This window comes from Nomascus leucogenys, chromosome 20 (assembly GCF_006542625.1).
Source record: "Nomascus leucogenys isolate Asia chromosome 20, Asia_NLE_v1, whole genome shotgun sequence".
NCBI lineage: Eukaryota > Metazoa > Chordata > Mammalia > Primates > Hylobatidae > Nomascus > Nomascus leucogenys.
In genome coordinates this window covers 2671438-2688567 of record NC_044400.1, presented here as the reverse complement: position 1 = coordinate 2688567, position 17130 = coordinate 2671438, and the positions used below count along the sequence as shown (strand labels likewise).

Sequence of the window (17130 nt, the reverse complement as noted above, 5' to 3'; positions counted from 1 at the left end):
TTCAGTAGACGATTCTGTAAATAAATGTGCTGTCATCCAGGCTTTGTTGTTCCATTTATAGAGCACAGAGTAGATTTCACTTAATTTTTAAAGTCTTAAGGATTTTAAGAATGATAAATTAGCATTGGTTTCAATTTAAAAGTCACCAGCTGTATTAGCACCTAACAAAAGAATCAGCCTGTCCTTTGAAGCCAGGCATTGACTTTTCTCTCTAGCTATGAAAGTCCTAGATGTCGTCTTCTTCCAATGTAAGGCTGTTTTGTCTACACTGAAAATCTGTTTAGTGTCATGATCTTCAGTGATCTTAACTAGATTTTCTGGATAACTTGCTGCAACTTCTTCATTAGCACTTTCCATTTTACCTTATGATTTCATGTTATGGAAATTGATTTTTTCCTTAAACCTTATGAACCGTTCTCTGCTAGCTGCAGACTTTTCTTCTGCAGCTTCTTCATGTCTCTCAGCCTTTATAGAACTCATGAGAGTTAGGACCTTGACTTGGATTAGGCTTTGGTTTAGAGAATGCTGTGGCTGGTTTGATCTTCTATCCAGACCACTCAAACTTTCTCTGTATCAGCAAAAAGGCTGTTCTACATTCTTAACATTCGTGTATTCCTTAAAGTAGCACTTTTAACGTCCTTCAAGACCCTTTCCTTTGTATTTACAACTTGGCTAACTGGCACAAGAGGCCTAGCTTTCAGCCTGTCTCAGCTTTCAACGTGCCTCAGCTTTCACCAATCTTAATCATTTCTAGGTTTTGATTTAAAGTGAAAATTGTGTTACTCTTCTTTTCACCTGAACACTTAGAGCCATTTGTAGGGATACTAGTTGGCCTAATTTCTGTATTGTTGTATCTCAGGAAATATGGAGGTCTGGGGCAGGGAAAGGGAGAGAGAGAGAGATGGAAGAATAGCAGGTTGATGGAGCAGTCAAAACATACACATTTATTCAGTTCACCATTTTATGTGAGTGCAGTTTGTGGTGCCCCCAATTATAATAGTATTTCAGAAATTACTGATCACAAGTCACCATACAGATACAAAAGTAATGAAAAAGTTTGACATATTGCAAGCATTCCCAAAATGTGACACAGACATGAAGTGAGCACGTGCAATTGGAAAATGACACCAATAGACTTGCTCAGTGCAGGGTTGCCAAAAAACTTCAATTTGTAAAAATACAGTATCTGCAAAGTATGCTAAAATGAATTGTGATACAACAAGGTATACCTGCCCTTACCTAAATAGAACCTTTCAATTCAAATGTAACCCATTTTTCTATAGGTGGGTAGTGTGAAGGTATAAAAAGTATTTGTTTATAGTTTACAAAATACTTCTCTTTATCACAATTATATGACATTTTCCCCCACTAAAATGTCCTCATGAAAATGGAGTGGTTGGATGGCTGTGTCTCAGCTGCTTTCCATCATTTTGTAAAATGATCTATGCACTTTTTCTATCATTCTGTTTATGAATTTGAGTTACTATGTAAGAGACTTAGAGCACGCAAATGGGCCCATAAAAAGTTCCGATTACTTGTCTTTTTTAGACTGTTTATGACTTTCGATCATGATACATTATTCGATACTGGCATAGTCAGGTCTGTGAAGTAATGCAAGCATGTACATGGATGGGCAGCTATTCTCAGCAAGGTGAAAATCAAAGTGGTATCTGGTCCATCATTCTAGCCTTAAGCTGCTGCCTTCTCCTTCATTTATTTTTGATAACATATCTAATTGGTTCCATGTGGGCAGAGCAATTTACCCTGAGATGATTATTTCCACCAGTGGGATATGCAGGCTCAGCCATCTGCGAGGGAGAACAGTTGGCTCCTGCAGATGAAGTGTTTGAGTGTTTGCAGCTTTCAAATAGGCCAGGTAATTTTACAAATTAAACAACACAAGTTTTGTTTATGAAAGGCAAAACTCTAAGTAGTGAAGCAAGCAAATGATTAGAGCTAAGAAGCAATTAAAGGCACATCAGTGGTAAGGACAAAGAACTGCTGGGCCTGACATTCCTCGGTGATCCTCATCTTTTTGTGGAGAGAAGGCCTTGGGTGCCCCCGACAATCTCCAGACTCAAATCTCATGTGACCCCTCCTCACCTGAGCTTATCGGTGAAGAATAGGAGCACTTGGAGGACAGTTCCTTCTGAAGGCAGGAAGAGGCAACTCACCAGTGGGAGCAGTAGGAAGAGATAAGTGGGGCTTCCTGGAATGGCCTAGTCCTCAGGCTAGAACTGGTAGCCTCTGGTGCCTCACTCATCCCCACGTCCCCTCAGCATCTAGCTTCTATGGACATGGGTCCGACAGGCACCTGAAGAGGATCACCTCTGCATGGGCAGCATATATTTTAGCAATGAAGACTCTTCTCTTAGCTAAGGCTTACCATCTCCAGGGATTCATAATGACATCAGGTCTGAACAGATAAAAATTTTACAGTGTACCAGAGAAATTGCCACTTTTGTAGATTGAAATGGTCAAACATCAGGAAATTTTGTGATGATTCAACCCAATATTTTTATTTGCATGTTGACATCTGTGTATAAGTTGACATGAGTAAGTTATTAGAAATCCAGATAATGCCTTTTTAATTAAAAACATAATTTTAAAGTCATATGCAATTTCAGGACATAGTACATGATGCTAAGTGTGGTAGTTCATGCCTATAATCCCAGCAGTTTGGGAGGCCGAGGCTGGAAAATCCCTTGAGGCCAGGAGTTCGAGAAATAATACAGTGAGATCCCATGTACCCATTATCCAGTTTGTCCCAGTGGTGACATTTTGAAAAACTATAGCATAGGCCGGGTGTGGTGGCTCATACCTGTAATCCCAGCACTTTGGGAGGCCAAGGCTGGTGGATCACCTGAGGTCAGGAGTTCAAGACCAGCCTGGCCAACATGGTAAAACTCCATCTCTACTAAAAATACAAAATGAGCTGGGTATGGTGGCACATGCCTGTAATCCCAGCTACTTGGGAGGCTGAGGCAGGAGAATCACTTGAAACCGGGAGATGGAGGTTGCCGTGAGCTGAGATTGTGCCACTGCACTCCAGCCTGGGCAACGAGAGTGAAACTCAGAAAAAAAGAAAAGAAAGAAAGAAAAGAAAAACTATAACATAATACCACAACCAGTATATTAATATCAATACAATCAGTCTACCAATGTCATTCTCATTTCCCTAATTTTACTCTGTGTGTGTACATTTAGTTCTACCTAATTTTATCGTGTGTAGAGTTTGTGTATCCTCCACCACAGTCGAGGCACTGAAGAGTTTCAGTAACACAAGGGTTCCTCCTACTGGACTCAAACCCACCTCTCTCCCCACCTCTCCACCCCTACCCCCACCTCTGCCATCCCTAACCCCTGACAACCACTAATCATTTAAAAAATGTCATGTAAATGGAACCATGCAATATATAACCTTTTGGGATGGGCTTTATTCACTCCAAATAATTTCCTGGAAACTCACCCAAGTTGTTGAAAGTAGTAATAGTTCATTCCTTTCTATTGCTGACTAATGTTCCATAGTATGGATGTCCAACAGTTTAACCATTCACCCACTGAAGGACATCGAGGATTATTTCCAGTTTTTGGGCTATTACAAATAAAGTTGCTGTTGACATTTGTGTACAGATTTTTGCATGAATAGAAATGTTCATTTCTCAGGGATAGATTCCCAAGAGTAAAGTTGCTGGGTCATATGGTAGTTGAAGGTTTAAGAAACTGCTGAGTTGTCTTGAGAATCCTTTCTTTAAAATAATGAAAATGTCTTAACTTCACAGGATTCTGTGCCTTGTCTAAAAATTAATCTTTTCTCTTAATCCTTTTTTTTAGCCACACCATATCCTGGTGGATTTAAATGTTTCACCTGTGAAAAGGCAGCAGACAATTATGAGTGCAACCGATGGGCTCCAGACATCTACTGCCCTCGAGGTAAACTCTCAGTAGACTGTTTGGGGTCCCCTGGGCTGTCCATGAGTGAACAGCCCTTTTGACTTTGGTGATGTATAAAGAGAGGCATGCTTGCAATCTCGGCTGCTCCTCTTGTCTAAGGCTATTAGGTCTTTTGTACCACACCAGTAACTTATCAGAGATTCTCGGAGACATAAACTGAGCCATAGGATTGTTCCCTTTCTTACGAAGTATTTTTGGCACTCCACAGGAGGTGACACCTTCGCCTGTACCCCCAGGCCCAGTCAAACGTAGGACAAGAGAACAGCCAGTCTGTCTGCCACTCTTTGAGGCATTAGTCAGTGCATAGTAACCTCTTTTATGTAATGTATGAATTGATGTTCATATAAAGATTCCATTGATTACATATCTTGCCAGAGACTTTCATGCAGTCTCTAGAATTTAGAATTCTGAATGTCATCATTGCACAAATACAATCCCTGAGATTTTTTAACTATTAAGTTTTTTCTGAAGGATGAGATGAACACTGAACTGAAGCATGGAATTTTGACCCAAAGGCCCATTTCAAAATAAATACCCATTATATTCATGTCTCTTTTATCTTATAAAAAAAAATAGATGGTTATATTTGGCTACAGAGTCACTGTTAACTGTCTATTTTACTTTGGAGGAAAGTCTATTTATTTGGTGGGGGTAGAGATAATGAGGACAGGGAATTTTATTGACAAATGTTCGAGTGAGTAGTTAGACGGGTTTCACTGCTGATCTAATTCAATTGTTAAAATGGCTTGGACACAACACCACCAAATCCATTATTTTTCAACGTAACAAGTATAAGAGTTCTCATACTTAACCCAGTGAATGGTATTCTGCCTCTCGTGGAGGATTAGAAATTGGGAGAGCATGGAAACCAAAATGAAAGGAAACCTGTCAACTATCCAAGCTAGTACTCTAACCCAGGAGCCTCCACTCCACCTAGTGTGTGCCATAGAAACAACTGTGGAATTTTTCAAAGAAATCACTGAAAGCTTTGCCCTGCCTAGACCAGTGGTTTTCAAGCTTCAGCAGCAGCATCATTCTCCAGAGGGCTTATTAAAACATAGATTTCTGCTCCCACCCACTTCTTCACCCACATTTCTGATTCAGTGGGTCTGAGATAGGGCCTGAGAATTTGCATTTCTACAGGGTTGTCAGATGATGAGTTAAGAATCACAGCTCTACACAAATTGAACCAGCATTTCTGAGATTAGGGCTCTGCATTGGTACTTTAAATATTGCAGTTGATTCTAATGAAAAGTCAGGGGCAAGAACCACAGGGAGCTCCTCTACATAAGAAAGAGAAATGTAGTGTTGTCATTTCTAGACTCTTCTTGTTGACTTTTAGGTAGAGATGATAATGGGGTCTATAGGGCAGAGAAAAACATGGAAGCACTAAAGATTGTCTTAACTGAAAACTAGATATCCGGCCGTCTGAGTAATCAAAAATAAGCTTTATTGCCGTCTGTAGTCACTGCTCATTTCCAAATGGGCCAGTATTTTCTAACATTACCACTGTGGAATGAACTTCGCTAATGGATCTGGTTAAACCACTGCTTCTCAAACTTGGCTGTCTATTGAAATTACCTGGTAAACTTTCGAAAACACTAACACCTAGATTTATTCCCAGCGATTCATATTAAATGGTCCAGTTAGGCATAAGGATTTTTAAAAGCCCTCCGGATGGTTCTAATATCAACCAAATTTGAGAACCATCACGAACAGTGACTTCAGGCAAAACCAAGATGATTTGCTTTGTATATCTAGTCATCTTTGGGCTGGTTCCTGTGGTGATAAAGCTGGCTGATTCGCTTTTGAAGCTGTTGCCCCATTGGTCAGAGCTAGTGTATAGGAAGCGTGTTTTAGTCCACTTGTGATGCTGTCATAAAATACCTCACACTGGGTAATATATAAACAATAGAAGTTTATTTCTCGCAGTTCTTGAGGCTGGGAAGTCCCAGATCAAGGTGCCAGCAGGTTCTAGAAGGGCATAGACTCTCTGCTTTCAAGGTGACACCTTGCTGCTGCATCCTCTGGAGGGGAGGAACACTGTGCCCTCGCGTGGCAGAAGACAAAAGAGGGGGAAGGGAACAGACCCACTCCCTCAAATCCTTTTATAAGGGTCCTAATCCCATTCATGAAGGCTCCACGCTCATGACTTTTTTTTTTTTTTTTTTTTTTTTTTTGAGGTGGAGTCTCGCTCTGTCACCCAGGCTGGAGTGCAGTGGCGCAATCTCGGCTCACTGCAAGCTCCGCCTCCCGGGTTCACGCCATTCTCCTGCCTCAGCCTCTCCGAGTAGCTGGGACTACAGGCGCCCCCCACCACGCCCGGCTAAGTTTTTGTATTTTTCAGTAGAGACGGGGTTTCACCGTGGTCTCGATCTCCTGACCTCGTGATCCGCCCGCCTCGGTCTTCCAAAGTGCTGGGATTACAAGCGTGAGCCACCGCGCCTGGCCCACGCTCATGACTTAATCACCCCACCTCTTAATATCCTCACATTGGTGATTAAGTTGCATATGAACTTTGGGGACACATTTGGACCATAGCAAAATGTGACTGTGCTTCTCCTGGTACTGACTGAGCTTTGAGGTAACCTTAGTGGAGATAATGCAGAGGAAAAAGGAATGTGAACTGGTATTCTCTGTAGGCTCTGGACCACATTTGATGGTATACAAGTACATCCCTGTCAAAAAGAAAAAGCAAGGGACCAGAAACACTGCTTGAATGCCTCTCAGAGAAAAGAGGAAGTTCCATCTTGATGCTTTCTTTTGAGGTCATAATCTATCATTTCAAAGTCCAGATACCTAAAGGTATTGCAGAGTGGTCTCTACACAATTTATCCTTTTCTCTTTTTTCCCCTCTACTTTTATCTTTTTGTCCTTCAATTTAAAGGGATAAATAGAAAGTCATACACTGAGGTTCAGAACACAAAACAACCACGCTGTGCCCCTTGGGGAATTACAAAGTGAAAGATAGGAATCTGGTTTCTTCTTTCAGGGAGCAGGCAGTTTAGTTGGGCCGATAGGATCTGAACATATCAGATGTCAAAATTAGCAGGACAAAGGTAAGTGCCAAGTGGAACCTGGCATTAAGCACTGTGGGAGTTTACAGGAAGAAGAGCTATTGGGGACTGAGGTAGCCAGCGAAAGCATCACGTGCTGAGAAGATTGCAGTAGCTCTACGACTTGGAACTGGAGGTCCAGCATCGAAGAGAACACGTCTTCCAGGAACTCACCCAGAGCAAAGGCATAGAGACAAGGCTCCCCAGGTGTGCTCAGTGGATGGGGAGAGAGCTGACCTGGGAGTAGCAACTAGTTTGTATGAGAGAATTAGGGACCCAAAATAGTGGAGCCAGGTGATTTTTGTGGGGCCTTGAGCGTCAGGTAAGGAGTGAGAACTTAAAGCTGTAACCTGAGAAGGGGTGAGGCCACACTCAGCTTCCTGCTTGGCCAGCCCTATTTCCCATGAGTCTTCTGCTCTTTCCTCCAGGTTTTCTTCAGATTTTTCTAACAATGAAAATAATGCCATTTTATTAATAAATTAAAATAGAAAATGTATTTCACTACTAGCTAACTCTAGATTTTTCTGTTTGTTAGTAGTCTGAAGCAGCTCTAGGACTACCATGGGCTTAGGAAGGGCAACTGAGACACTGCTATGGAAATTCTAAGACATTCCTGGGTTTTTTTGGTTCGCTCTGTGACATAGTTAACTAGGTTTAAATTGTCACCTGATGTGAGAATAATTTGTTGAAAGTGAAACAAATCACCTCATCTAAGTATTCAATCTTATATACGCAGAGTAAGTGCACACCCCAAATTGCTTAGGGGATTCACTGAATGTCAGGAATTTTCTAAACCTAACCTCAGTCACATGCATGTGCATAGAGACATAGTGTATCTTAGCGACTGACATTCAGGGATTCAGACTTGTTTTGAGTTATCGTTTGGCCAAGTAAGTGTCAGGAAAGCTTTCTCCTGACTGGAATCACTCTTTTGGCAGTGGCGGCATCAGCTGGACACACCTCTAGCCTAACTCAGGTTCCCTGTCTCTCTTCTTTTCAGAAGGTGTGTGATAGAAGGGCGTTCTCCTCCATTACATTATTTGTGCCTCTGGTGCTTCCAGATTCATAGTACCGTACTCCCTTCCTAGAAATGGGAGCTTAAGATGCTCTCCAAAACCGACTCTGGTTGCTTTACTCGCTTGGCTTCCATTTCGTCTTTGGTCTCTGAGCACTTCCTTTGCAATAACTTTAATTTCATCAGCTACTCATTATAAATCTGTTCAATTTTCTTGATTTTGTGAACCAGAATGGAAAAGGATCTTGAAATCACATTATGTGAGGAGCCAGTTGAAGGAAGTGATGATCTAAAACAAGAGTTGAATGTCATGTGCTTGGATCTACGTTTGCCCATGACTTTTCTCTGTGCTGCAAGATGAAAAGATCCTAGAGAGAGGGACTGTAAAAATGGTTATTAAAAGTCTGTGGAATTAAATGTGAAGTCAAAGACATTACAGTTTTTAAAAAGGCCTGTTTTGTGGAGGATAGCTAAGCCAAAGACATTATGTTCCTTCTTAATTATGAAGTACAGATGCCTCCCTCTAAGGCAAAATCTCTGTTTGAAAATATTGCTGATATATAATCAGAAAAAGAAAATTCTTGAGTTAGAGGACACATATTCTTTTGGCTCCAGCTTCTATGCTGTTCACTGTTTTTTTGTAAAATTAAAGAAAAAGCTGGACATATCCCTTGATGGCTTTTTCCAGATCGGTTGCCTAATGGTTCTTGCTACAAGCAGGAAATGTAAATGTGATCCTCAGCTCAACTGAAGACAAGACCATAGTTACAAATTTTCAGGAATGATTTCTTTATTGTTGACTTTTTTCAGACATAGCCCAGGCTGAAACAGACAACCTTTGTGTTTGACTTAATCTAAGGGTGGAATTTTCTTCCTTTTAGGCAATTTTACAGTTAGAATATAGCCCTCCAATTTTTTTTCATTTATACAGGAGTCTCTATTGTCTCTCTGAATCCCATGGGGACCCAACGCCTTGCAATTTATTATGGCTTATCTTTTAACATTGTTCTTTCCCTAGGATAGAGAAATCAGTACCTTATCCAGTGTTGGCCCTTGACACTTTGCATACCGCAAAGTGAAGAGATCATAAGTGCACAATTTGTGAATTTTTACAAAGTGAACATGCTGTGTTTCCACCCATATGAAGCAATAGAACCCCCCAGAGGCTGCTAGGGTGCCCCAGTCATTATACTCCATCCCCAAAGGTAACAATATTGAGACAGTTATCACTGAGCATCATATAGGTGGAGTTGTATAGAATGTACTCCTTGCTTTCAAACATTGTGAAATTCCTCCATGTCTTTTTGAGCAACAAAGTCATGTTTTCTCAGGGATGTATAGTAGATCATTATATGAATATACCAAAATTCATCTATTCCACTACCGAAGGACATTTGGATTGTTTCCAGTTTCTTAACACTATGAACATTCTTCTGCATGTCTTGTGGTGCGTGTTCATATGCGTTTCTTCTAGGTCTTTCCCAGAAGTGGGATTGCTAGGCATGGGGCATGTAAGCGTTGGCTTTACTAGATACTGCCTGACCGTTTGCAAAATGACGGCACCACTTATAATCTCACCAGCAGTGCATGCAAGTGCTAGTTGCTGCACAATCTTGCCAGCACCTCATATTGACAGAAACAATAGAAGGTAGAAGTTAACCAGGTGACATTTTTAAAGTGCTGAAAGTAAATAACTGGCGTCCTGGAATTCTATGTGGGGACCATCAGTCTCGCTTCTCTGAACCTCATTTCTCCTGCGGCTGCCCTGCTAGCTCTGATCTCCTGTTTGTACTCCTAGTCCCCTTGAGACCGATGAAGGTGCTGCCCTACTTCTCTGCCCCTTAGCAGAGCTTTCTGCTTGGTTTCTCAGCCTCTCCACCTGTGCAATTTTTGAATCAGCAAATGCCTCGAGGGGAGAACAGGTATAGAATGTCAGGCACCACTCAGGGGGCTTGTCTTTTCTCTGGTACCTTGCTCTTTAAATCCAGTCTACAATGGCAGTCCTGTGCTTTCACACAGATTTTTGTGGTTTACATTTTAATTGGCTATTTTAATTTTATTCTGTTTCTTGGTAAGACAATGTAAGCCATCCCATTTCAACTGGCATTATAATTCTCGGAATCAGTCTTAGAACTTTTCTAGCAAGTTTTTTTTTTTTTTTTTTTTGAGACTGAGTCTTGCTGTATTGCCCAGGCTAGAGTGCAGTGGCGCGATCTCGGCTCACTGCAAGCTCCACCTCCTGGGTTCACACCACTCTTCTGCCTCAGCCTCCCGAGTAGCTGGGACTACAGGCGCCTGCCACCATGCCCAACTAATTTTGTGTATTTTTTGTAGAGACGGGGTTTCACCGTGTTAGCCAGGATGGTCTTGATCTCCTGACCTCGTGATCCACCCGCCTCAGCCTCCCAAAGTGCTGGGATTATAGGTGTGAGCCACCACGCCTGGCCTCCAGCAAGTTTTTAACCTTAAGTTCTATCAGCCTATACAAGACTTTTTTTCGTACACTGAGAGCATCTAACCTTCTCCAATTCACAATGTTTTGTCCAAATATATTTTACAAATCCAGTTGCCTCAGCTGGGATGCTTCCATTTGATGGTCTGCCTTATCACTTTTACCCTGACCACTGTTCACCATGAAGTCCTGTCTATCCTCACTACCTTTGCATACCTTCCCAACTGCCTTTTTGGAGTTGGCCTTGGTAGTAAGTACATTGCCTCCTGAATTTCAGTGATTAGTTTTAAAAGCAGTTCCTCCAGTGAGAGGTTGATGAAGAAATGTGGATGAATATTTTTTAAAAGAAAATAGGGAAGTCTCCATTTGGCAGCTTCCTCAAAAGGTGCTGACTTCAGGGTAGAGGAGACCAACCAGTTATGATTCAGTCAGTTTGATGAGCATTTATTTGTTTTTAATTTCTGCCTTGAGGAATTTTTTACTTGGGACAAGAGGAGAAAACACATCTTTTTAAAAGATCTATGGAGAATAATTGTTAAGAGCAGAAAAGCCAAAACAATAATCTGGTGCCTGAAAGCAGAGACTGTAGTAATTACTAATTAGGATAAGTTTTAAATAATTCAGTTTATCTGCAACTCAATTTGTAGTTCATCCTTTTCTTGAGTCTATTTTCTTTCATCTTGGGCTCTTTTTATCTTTCGCTTTCAATTTTACTGAACTTTGAAGTGTAATATACATACCGAATAGTAAATAGCGTGATGGACTTTCACAAATTGAATACTCCATGTAAGCAGCACCCTGATTAAGAAATGACCAGCATCTTAGAAGCTCCTCGCATGCCTGTTTTCAGTCACTTTTCCTACCACCAAGGGTCAATGTTATAGACTGACTTGTGTGCTCCCCGTTTTTCCCCCTACCTGCTCTCAGATTCTTATGTTGAAGTCCTAACCTCTAATACCTCAGAATGAGATCGTATTTGGAAATAGTCTTTAAAGAGGTAATTAAGTGAGGTCATTCAGGTGGGCCCTGATCCAGTCTGACAAGCGTCCTTATAAGAAGAGATTGGAACACAGACAGGAACCGAGGGAAGCTGATGTGAAGACACAAGGAAAAGAGAGGCCTCAGAAGAAACCAGCCTTGGCCAACGCCTTGATTTTCAATTTCTAGCCTCCAGGACTGTGAGAAAACCTTTGTTTAAGCATTCATTTGGTGGGTTTTTTATGGCAACCCTGGAAACTGATATAGTTACCCTCCTAATTTCCAGTAGTGTAGGTTAATTTTGTCTTACTGGGTTCTTTGTAGAAGTGGAATCATACAGTATAACTCTTTTGTGTCTGACTTCTTTCACTCAATATTATGTGAGATTCATCCATTTTGTTAGATTTAGTTGTAATCCATTCATTCTCATTGTTATGTGAACAGATCCTATAATTTATTCATTCTGTCGCTAATTGACATTTTTACACCGTGTTTGTATGAATAGTTCTTCTATGCGCATTCTAGGACTTATCATTCCTGTTGGATGTATGTTGAGGAACAGAATTTTAGCTTCATAGAATATGCATAGGTTTACTTTTAGTAGTCCTGGCAAATAATTTTGAGAAGTTGTGGAGTATATGAAAATTGCACTAGTGGTAGAAGTGTAGTATTATTTCTCTTTTAAATTTGATGAGACTATTCAAATTCAATGGAAGATATATTATAGACATCATAGAACTAAATTAAAATGTTTTAATTTGGTTCACCTTTGAATGGAAGAGCTCAGCTAGATATATTCTTCCTACCCATCCATCTCTGCTGGTAATACAGAGTTTATTAGAGATTAAATGCCTGCTATTGTGTGCAATGCCCTGTGTTACATGTTGGAGGGAATGCAGACACCAACAAGAATGGGCCTGATTCTCCAGATTATAATGTATAATACAACAGTAGATCTCAACCAGAAGCAATTCCCTCTTCCCTGCCCGAAGTATATTTGTCAATGTCTGGAGACATTCTTAGTTGTTACTGTTGGCAGTGACATTGGCATCTAGTGAGAAGAGGCTGTTGGATGCTGTTAAATGTCCTGCAATTCACAGAGCAGTCTGCCCAAAACAAAATTATCTAGCCAAAAATGTCGGCAGCTGAAAGCTCCCGTTTCTGGAAAGATGGAGTGGATGTACTTTTCTATTCCTGCTGCTAAGTACAACAAAAAATTCTGAACATTATTTATTAAAAAGCAAACCAAAAACATGAAAAGACTCTGAAAGGTGTAAAGAAAATGACAGACTAGGGACTTCAAGACTCAAGGAACAACACAGTGCTGAGTTCACTAGGTTTTCTTTCAGTCTCACATATTCTAGACTTGAAGCTAAAGAAGTCAACATCCTGAAAATGCCAAAGGCACTGGCAAAATAACCCCCCAACAAAAGTTTGCTCTCTAGCAAAAGGACCAGGAAGGGGGAAGCCTAGAAAGATAATTTTTAGACAATAGCTGCTCTACTGCAGCAAAACACTATGGAAAAAATTGTAGCCCCAATCCCATACCAGCAAAGGCTGAATGGAAAGCCTTGACTTCATCCTCAATAGGCTGTAATGAGATGTCCCAACCTTTCTGCTTGGGATTGTATCAGAGAAGGACAAGTAAAGGTGACTTTTGTCCCCCCCCACCAGGCAGTAACAAGGTCTCTTCCACAGTGTCAATGGAGACCGTGTTAGGGAGCCTAGACTTTCACCTCCACCAGCAACAAGGAGATGCCTCTACTTTCCCCTGACCAAGGTTGTGTCAAAGGAGGCTTAATGGAGAGTCAAGACTTCACCCTTCACCGCCACGCATTGGTATTGAGGCTACAACACATCTCCTATCCCATGGCATCAGTAGAGGCTACATGGGAAGCATTAATGAGGCACTCTTACCACTCTCAAACAGGGAGTATAAGATCAAGAGTGTCCTAACATAATAACAATATATCCAGGCTTCAATAAAAAAAACCACTTGTCATACCAGGAAGATCTCAAACTGAATGAAAAATAGCAATCAATAGATACCAACACCAAGATAAATAGAGATGTTAGAATTATCTGGCAGGGATTTTAAAGCAGCCATAATAGAAATGTTTCAGTAAGTAATAACAAACACACTTGAAACAAATTTTAAAAATCTCATCAAAGAAATAGAAAATATAAAGGAGAACCAAATGGAAATTGTAGAATTGTAACATAATGTACCTAAAATAAAAATCTCAATAGATGGGCTCAACAGCAGAATGGAAGGAACAAAGGGAAGAATTAGTGAATTTGGAAAATAGAGCCATAAAAATTATCCAGTCTGAACAACAGATAGAAAATAGGCTGAGGGGAAAGAAACCTTTACAGAGCCTCAGAGATCTATGGAGCTATAACAAATGTTTTAACACTACATCATCAGCATTTCAAGAGAACAATAGAAAGAGGGTGAAGCTGAAAAAAGTACTCAAATAATTAGCAGCTAAAAGTTTTTCTAAGAAGCTGAGCAAACCCCAAAGAGGACAAAACTAAAGCAATCCACACAAAAACACATAATAGTCAAACTTCTAAAAACAAAACATCTTGAAATAGCAAGAGAAAAAGAACATCTGATATGAGAAACATTAGTTGAATGAAACGTTTTCATCAGAAACTATGGAGGCCAGAAGTCAACAGTACAATATTTTCCAACTGTTAATAAAAGCTATCAATGCTGAATCTTATATTCAGAGAAAATATCCTTCAGGAATGTGAAGAAATTAAGACATTTTCAGGGGAAGGAAAACTGAGAGAATTTGTCACTAGCAGACCTACCTTAAAAGAATGGCTGAAGGAAGCTCTATATGCAGAAAGGAAATGATAAAAGAAGGGAACTTGAAACATCAGAAAGGAAGAAAAAACTTAGTAAATGTACTTTATACTACAATGCAGTACAACAGAATGTCCTTCTTCTCTTGAGTTTTCTGAATTATGTTTGACAGTTGAAGCAAAAATTATAATGCTGTCTGATGTGGTTCTAAATATATTGTAGAGGATTATTTAATACAATTATATTATGGTCAGGCACAGTGGCTTATGCCTGTAATCCCAGCACTTTGGGAGACCAAGGCAGGTGGATCACCTGAGGTCATGAGTTCAAGACCAGCCTGGTCAGGTTGATGAAACCCCATCTCTACTAAAAATACAAAAATTATCCAGGCTTGGTGGCAGGCACCTGTAGCCCCAGCTACTTGGGAGGCTGAGGCAGGAGAATCACTTGATTCTGGGAGGCGGAGGTTACAGTGAGCCAAGATCACACCACTGCACTCTAGCCTGGGCGACAGAGCAAGACTTCATCTCAAAAAAAAAAAAAAAAAATTATTACAAACAAGTGAAGGTATTAGGGCATAAAAAGAGGTAAGTTTTCTACACTTCACTTTAATTGGTAAAATTATGATGCCAGCAGGATGTGATAAGTTTTGCATATAATTTAATACCTAGCACAACAATTTTAAAAAGATATACTCAAAAGCACTGTAGATAAATCACAATGGAATTCTAAAAAACGTACATGTAACCCATAGGAACGTAAGAAAAAACAAAAAAAGACAGAAAAGAACAAAATTTGTCTTACCATATCAATAACTACCTTAAATGTAAATGGCATAAATATACAAAATGAATGAAGTATTGACAGAATATGTTAAACCATGACCCAAATAGATGTCATCTGTAATAAATTTACTTCAAAATAATTATATAAGCAAATTAAAAGAATGGAAAAAGATAATATGGAAACATTAATCAAAAGACTTCAGTGCAAACAAAATTACCAGAGGCAGAGAGGAACATTATAGCATGATTAAAAAAAGCCAATCCACTAAGAAGGTATAGCAATCTTAAGTATATAAGCATCACATAACAGAGCTGAAAAATATGTGCAACAGAATAATGGAAAGGAGGAATAGATAAATCTACAATTATAGTTGGAGACTTCAACACCACTCTTTCAAAAACTGATAGAACTACAGAAAGAAAATCAGCAAAGATATAGAAGAATTCAACAGCACCATTAACCAACAGAATCTAATTGACATTTACAGAACACTTCATCCAGCAACACCAGAATATACATGGTTTTCAAGTGACCATGGAACACATACCAAAATAAACTATATCCTGGGCCATAAAGTAAACCTCAACAAACTTTTAAAAATTGAAATCATACAGAGTGTTTTCTGACACAGTAGAATTAAACTAGAGACCAATGACAGAAAGATAAAAGGGAGATCATCAAACACTTGGAAACTAAACAGTGCACAACTAAATAATCCACAGATCAAAGATAAAGTCTTAAGGGAAATTTAAAAGACAGTGAACTGAATGAAATTAAAACGTATGAAAATTTGTAGGACACAGCAAAAACAGTGCTGAGACAGAAATTTATAGCACTATATGCACATATTTAAAAAGAGGGAAATCAATTCTCTAAGCTCACACATCAAGAAGATGAAAAAGGAAGAGAAAAACAAACCAAAAGTAAAACAAAACAAGACTAAGCAAAAATCAGGAAATAATAATGATAAGAATAAAACTCAATGAGAATACATATACTAAAACATTTCATTGTACACCATAAACATATACAATTTTTTTCAGTTAAAATCAATGGAGAAAAACATTAAGGTACTAAGAAAAGGAAAATAAGGGAATAGTATGAACAACTCAAAAACATAAGTTTGACAAGTTAGATGAAATGGACCATAACTCAAAAAACAAAGTACCACAATTCACTAAAAATGATATAAATAGTCCTATAACTCCTAAGAAATTTTTTTTATAACTTAAAAACACCCATAAAAGAACTCTTCAGGCCCAAATAATTTCACTGGAGAATTTTACCAAGTTTCAATAGAGGAATTAACACCAATTCTACATAAAATCTTCCAGAAAATGGAAGACAAGGGGGAGTACTTCTCAACTCATTTTATCAAGCTGGAGTTAACCTGATACCAAAACCAGACCAACACAGCACCAAACAAACAAAAAAAAAATACAAAATTCCAATCTATTATTTTTTATGAATATAGACACTAAAGTTCTTAACAGAATATTGGCAAATAGAATATAGCAATATATGAAAAGAATTATGCACCATGAAAAAGTGGGGCTTAGTCCACGGATGCAAGGCTGGTTTAATCTCTGAAAATCAACCAATATAATCCACAGTATTAATAGGCTAAAGATGAAAAATCACATGTTCATATCAACCAATGTTAAAAAAAATTGGCAAAATTAAACACCATTTATGATTAAAACCTCTCAGAAAAATAGGAATAGAGAGAAACTTCTTCAACTTGATAACATCGATAAAAAACCTACTGCTAACATTATGCTTAATGGTAAAAGACCGCATGCATTCCTGCTAAGACAGAGAACTAGGCAATTATGTCCGCTTTCACTACTTTTATTTAGTGCAATCCTGTAGGTTCTAGCGAGTGCAATAAGACAAGAAAAGTAAATAAAAGACATACAGATTGGAAAGGAAAATATGACTGTCGTTTTTCACAGATAACATGATTTCTATGTAGAAAATTCCAACAAATCTAAAGAGAATTCCTGGAACTAATAAATGAGTTCAGCAAGGTCATAGGATATAAGATAAATTGAGAACTCAATTGTGTTTATGC

General features: G+C 39.2%; 1 protein-coding gene across 1 annotated transcript in view; it reads left to right on the top strand.

Annotated features, from left to right (window-relative positions):
* The window catches only part of LYPD6 (LY6/PLAUR domain containing 6), a 144245-nt gene that overhangs the window by 115160 nt on the left and 11955 nt on the right, over window positions 1–17130 (top strand). The window contains exon 3 of the mRNA XM_003278694.3: window positions 3835–3933. Within this exon, the coding sequence (XP_003278742.1) occupies window positions 3835–3933 (99 nt within the window). The remainder of the gene's footprint in view (window positions 1–3834; window positions 3934–17130) is intronic.